The sequence below is a fragment of the Spodoptera frugiperda genome, chromosome 25, assembly GCF_023101765.2.
Source record: "Spodoptera frugiperda isolate SF20-4 chromosome 25, AGI-APGP_CSIRO_Sfru_2.0, whole genome shotgun sequence".
In the NCBI taxonomy this organism is placed as follows: domain Eukaryota; kingdom Metazoa; phylum Arthropoda; class Insecta; order Lepidoptera; family Noctuidae; genus Spodoptera; species Spodoptera frugiperda.
Genome location: NC_064236.1, coordinates 16,364,747 through 16,370,746, shown reverse-complemented (window position 1 = coordinate 16,370,746; position 6,000 = coordinate 16,364,747). Strand labels below are relative to the sequence as shown.

At 32.5% G+C, this 6,000-nt stretch overlaps 1 protein-coding gene across 1 annotated transcript; it reads right to left on the bottom strand.

Annotated features, from left to right (window-relative positions):
- Nucleotides 1-3,244: 3,244 nt before the first annotated feature.
- On the bottom strand, nucleotides 3,245-5,675 carry LOC126912324 (uncharacterized). Its single transcript, XM_050704011.1, has 2 exons — nucleotides 4,673-5,675; nucleotides 3,245-4,199 (listed from the first exon to the last, which is right to left on the bottom strand). Exons 1-2 carry the CDS (start codon nucleotides 4,767-4,769, stop codon nucleotides 3,265-3,267), a joined length of 1,032 nt encoding a protein of 343 aa, XP_050559968.1. The 5' UTR covers nucleotides 4,770-5,675; the 3' UTR covers nucleotides 3,245-3,264.
- Between the last annotated feature and the right edge of the window lie 325 nt (nucleotides 5,676-6,000).

The window sequence follows — 6,000 nt, the reverse complement described above, 5'->3', positions numbered from 1 at the left end:
TTGAGTAACTCTAACATTGACATCTTATAAACATCATCATATTGGTCCCAAATACGGCGAGGCCCATAATATAATTAAGGAGATTCCTCTATTGAGCTACTGCTGTTGAGCTCGCGTTCTGTAGAATAAAACTGAAAAATAAAGATTTTTTCTACGTATTTTTCCAGGATAAAAAGTATCCTACCCAGGATAATAAGGTATAATTATACCAAGTTTCATCGAAATCGAACCGTTAGTTTTCACGTGATGCCAGAACATACAGACAGTCAGACAAAAAAAAAATCACATATTTGGGTTTGGTATCGATCCAGTAACACCCCCCCTGCTGTTTATTTTTTCAATATTTTCAATGTACAGAATTGACCCTTCTACAGATTTATTATAATATGAATTAATGAATTAATGAATGAACGAGAGTGTTATAAACGTAAAAGTAGACAAATATAATCAGAAAGCTCCGAACTGCTAAGCTATCGGGAGTTATACGTGTTATTGTGAGTCAACCATAAGAGATAGACATTTGCTGTCGTGGAATATTTTTTAAACAATTTTAAGGACAACATTTCCGTCGTACATTATTTCTGTGTAGCTTTAACCATTAAGGCTGCACACGCGACGGAAGCTTAAAAAATGGAGTAAGTTCTCCTGTTTTCCTAACATTTCCCTTCACTGCTCTGCTCCTATTGATCGTAGCGTGATGAAAAGTATACTATAACCTGCCCAGGAGTATGAAGAACAATTGTACCAAGTTTCGTTGAAATCTGTCGAGTGGTTTTTATTTCTATAAAGAACATACAGACAGACAGACAAAAATTTTTCTGATTGCATTTTTGGCGTCAGTATCGATCACTAATCACCCGCTGATATTTATTTTGGAAATATATTTCATGTACAGAATCGACCTCTCTACAGATTTATTATAAGTATAGATAATATAAAAAACGGAGATAATCCAAGAAAAAATATAAATGTTCGCTGTCATTGTCAATGTCAGTATAGATGTCAATCTATGCTTTCATACTTATATAAAAAGGAATTATTCGCTTGTTTTCTGTTTCTCATTTCTGCAGATTCGCATTTTTTCAGATTCATATCTATGTGTTTTTTATTCATATCTATCTGTTTTTTATTGTAACTGTATTCTGATTAATTGAGATACAGAAGAAATCGACGCCTCCCAAGCATAAGGTCGTAAGACCAAAAACTCATTTTTTCAGGAGCGTAACTTTTGTATACTATAATGAAAAAAATGATTTGTAAAACATTTCGAATAGGTGTTTTTGCTCTATGTTATAAATTATTACTTATATAACGTATTTCCAGGCCTTGGATATTATAAAGAATCATATTTACGCAAAAAATCTCATTTTAGCAACTTACGACTTTATACTTCGAAGAGAAAAGTCGTATCTTATTGTTACGACTCTATGCTTTTCATAAGATTGATATAGACAACACGAATAAAGTCGTATGTTTGAATTACGACTGTATGCGACGTGATTATTATCATTTCTCTTAAAAAAGGGGTCATAAGAACGTACTTGATGAATAAAAATAACGACAAATTTAAGCTCAAATCAACTTTATTACAATAATTATCATAATAGGAACATAATTCAGTCTTCTTAAATCAATGGACGTTACGATATAGGTACTTTTATTTAAAAAAAAACAAAAACAATAAATCTCTAAAAATAATGTTAAATCTGCCAGATAATCTTCAAGGCTCAGATAGATTAATGTAATTATGTTAGACATATACAAGTTTATGTCTAATTATACAATAATCAATTAAATGACATAGAAATACAATCAAATAATAATATCTTTAAAATCAAATGCAAATCACTTTAAAATTAGTTATTCAACCCTCTTTTATATAACACAATATAATTTTTAGGTAAGTAGGTTATAAGTATAATTATGTATTTATGAGGGAATAACAATTTATTATAGATAATAGATAATAGATTAGTCAAAGGATTCACTATTGTTTTGTTCAGCAAAAGTGCCACTGTGTGACAATTGTTGATAAAAAGTATGGTACTCTTGGGGTATTATACGGCCTTGACATAGGCTTAGTAAATCATTAAATTTTGCCAATGTAATAGGTAAATGATCTGTGTAACATTGTTCCAAAACTTCTGTATCTAATAAACTATGATTTTTCCTTCTAGATGAATAACCCTTTTTAGTTAATAAATTCATAACGTTGTCTTCTTCAAAGCTATAACGGTAGTTTAAAATATAAGGTTCATTTGACACTACTTGAACTTCTCTAATTTTGGTCCAAGATATTTTTTGATTTTTAGTATTTTTAGCCCAATTTCTACCGTCAAGTAATACTTTGTAATTGTAAAAATCTGTAAAAGTCATTTCAATTACTGTGTAATTTGGTGGTTTGACTTTTGACCATCTTACTAAGGCAAACCATTGTGCTGTGGGTGTAAATAAGCTTATTTTTTGCATTCCTCTCGATAAGAGCATGCACTGAGTCGGCTTCATTCTGTGTGTGCCCACGCTCTAAAAACCTATGAACTATTGTTATTTTATACTTTTTTGCTGCATATGTATAAAAAGCGAAAACAATACGGTTTCGATTTTGACCGGCACAGTTGTCGGACCAAAATCGGAATTCTTTGGCACCCTGGCTAACCTTAGTTTCAATAAATTTGGATAGGCAACTTGCGACTTCACATGCCCCGTGTTTCCCGTTACTTTCAGGCCACATGTAACAAAATCCTTCTTGACTAGCTAAATCAAATATTGTGAAATTATAAATCGATAATTTTCTTTTATAGTAAAATAAACCAACATTGCCATGAGGACAGTTCAAGATTTTTTGAAAATCAAAGCATGCTGTAACTATTTTTCCTCCGCTTTCTAAAGCTTCTTTTTTATCACTTGCTTTCATTTCTCTAGCTTTAATCTTGTTACTCATGTGAAGTTCTTGTTTTTGTTTTTCTTCTTCTGTCATTGTATCTTTGTTTGTGTTGTAAATATGGCATTCGTTACAGATATCTTTTTTCGGTTTGTGAAATAATATATTCAAATTTTGATTAATGATATCTCGATATTGTCTCACTGTCGTTGCTTTTTTAGTTATATTTTCTGTAATACACCACTCATTGTACAAAGAAAACATTTTTGTAAATGTAAGGTCACTATCTAAGTATATTTTAGTAGTATCTTTACGTACATAATGAGATTCAACGGGCTGGAACGTTTTGACATGCCTTAAAACATCCTGTTTTATTTCGTCGTCTATGACAATAGTTCTGGTACCACCGCGTCGATCAGGGGAAACAGAGCCACCCCTGAGCTCCATTTCGCCAATGCCGTTTGAACAGTTCTTTCCCCTACAGAGAGTGTGTTTAGAAACATCGTTTTGCAAACGAACACCTTATTAGGTATGTCAGATTTAGACTCAATTAGAGGCAAGCAATACTTAATCGATTTCTTGCGCCTAGACACAAGTTTTGTAGTAGAAGGATACTTAGTATCGCCTACTTCTGTGTGGTTGACGATGTAATCCCATTGTCGACAGTGATCTCCAATTCGCCAAAAAGAATTAAAAATACGTTCCCGTTGTTGTGCATCAAACTTTTGAAAACATTTAAGTCGGCAAGTAACCGGACATGGTTGTTTTAAAATCTTTCCATCTCTTTGAACTCCGTTCTTACTTAAATACGCTTTTCCCATATTTTTTAAACATTTTCTTTTTATGTCTTTCCACTCATCACGGCGACGGCGACGTTTTCTTCCAATAATTTTGCTTGACGACGGCGTACTTTCGTTTGACGAGCACACAGAAGAATCCTGGCTCGAAACGTTACTGAGCAGTGGTGTATTGGCTCTACTACTACTGGATGAACAATTATTATCAGCTTCGCAATTAGATACGTTACTAAATAATGGAGTCGAAGTGCAAGCTACATATTTCAAAAAGTCATTATTCGGAGAGGGCATTGGTGTCATATCGAATGAAGGTTCTATTACATCAGCTGATTCGTTTAAAAAATCTTCATCACATGGCTCGGAATCCTTAGGAGTTGGGGAAGCAATTACTGGTAAAATTGCGGCTAAGTTAGTTAGTTCAAAGTTGTCGTCAATACTTCCTGTACTATTACTAAAAGAGTTCCCGAACATCGTCTTGTATTGCTCCCACTGGTGTTCAGCCTCAAGTGGTACCGGTGATACTAAAAATAAAAACAGACCATTCGTTAAAAAGTTAGCACAAATAACAAATATATTGTTTTTTTTTAACCCTATAACTATAGGGTTAAAAAAAATATTATTTTAATGATATTTTAGCTATAATGGAAAAGCAAAGTATCGTATCACAAATTTACAACAAAGCATAAAGTCGTATGACTATGATCAGTCTTTATACGTTTAATTATTTTTATATTTCAACCACGCATAAGGTCGTAAGTATAATTTACGACTCCTAGAACGAAATAGTTACGTAGTAAAAAGTCTTGACTGATGACTGTTAATGATTAATTACAACGCATATAGTCGTAACACAGACGTTCCGACGTTATGCGTCGGAACCAATTTTTTTTTGTTTCGTCCTATATTACACTGTAACATATTATTATGATATTCTTATTACACATATAAACAAGTAAATTGAACAATAATAATAAGATAATACAGTAAAACTTACCATTTTCAAAATTTTGACCGGCCGTTAATACTTCGCTATTTGAATTGGGCTTATCTAACACCAATTTCAAAATCTTTGAAGAACGTTCGTTACTCATTTCACCAATTTATAATTGCACAAGTAAAGTTAAGTTAGTTAGTTATCAAAAGTAAACAAAAACAACACATAATCATAAATATTTGAACATTTAAAACTAAGAGACTTCGTTCGTGTCGTTCGTGTCGTACGACGTCGGTACTGTGCGCTGATTGGCCGCCCGCGGTCCAATAGATCGAAGCACATCGTCGGAACTGTCAGCGCGACTTTATGCGCGGGAGCGTTTAAATGTTACGACTATTATCGATTCAAAAACTCATTATTTATAAATTTGGATTTCGGGAATATGAAATACTGTTTGTCAGGGTTCTAATGGCATAAAAAAAATATTTTCATAAAAAATAATGTTCCGACTATTTGCGTGGGAGGCGTCGAAATGAGAAATTGAAGAGATGCGAATCTGAAGAAATGCGAATCCGAAAAAATGCGAATCTGCAGAAATGAGAAACAGAAAACAAGCGAATAATTCATAAAAAGTATAAGACAAACACCCAGTTGCAGAAAACTGTCTTTAAAATCGACATTAGTTAATCCGTCATTATCGCTAATATTCCATTAAATTTAAAGACGTTGCACAAAACTGTTGTGGGTCCCTTTAATGGGACTTTAACTAAAGACGACATTAAAAAGTGTTGCAAGTTAAAACACATATTTTGAATGAACTTATTACGTAGTATTTGTATACTCTTTGGAACTGATTGAATGTAAATTGTCATTAAGGATGGAAGGAAGCGAATCCGGCTTCGAAAGAAACCGATTTTTTAAAATGACGATTTATCGATCGTGATTCGATTTATTTCATGTAGTTAAAGGACACTATAAAAATCAATCAATACTTAGTTACTTGTAAACTAAGACTCGGTTATGAGTTTTTTCAGAGCTAATCACATTGTTTACGTAATACCTATATCTATATTTTGTATTTGATTAAATATCTCTATATTTAACAGATTAAACATATGTGTTATTTTAATTAGCTACTATTAAATGTATTTTGTAGTGTCTTCATAGTGGAATACATATAAATATCAAATCTTATTCTAATTCACTGAACCGATTCAATTATGTGTTCCGATTTAAAATAGGTATCAACCTTTTTGGTTCGTGGGAAGAAATTCCTAGATCGCCAGCCCTAGTTGTCAATATTGCCATAATGAGCGTTTATGTCATCTCTGTATTTAAAAAAAAAAAACATAATTTTTTACCATAGAGTTCTAGGCGGAAGGAGAAAA

Coding starts and splice junctions, on each gene's coding strand:
- LOC126912324 (XM_050704011.1), bottom strand. CDS start 4,769: ATGAGTAACGAACGTTCTTCAAAGATTTTGAAATTGGTGTTAGATAAG. Junction 4,200..4,672: donor CGGTCAAAATTTTGAAAATG/GTAAGTTTTACT, acceptor TTTTATTTTTAG/TATCACCGGTACCACTTGAG.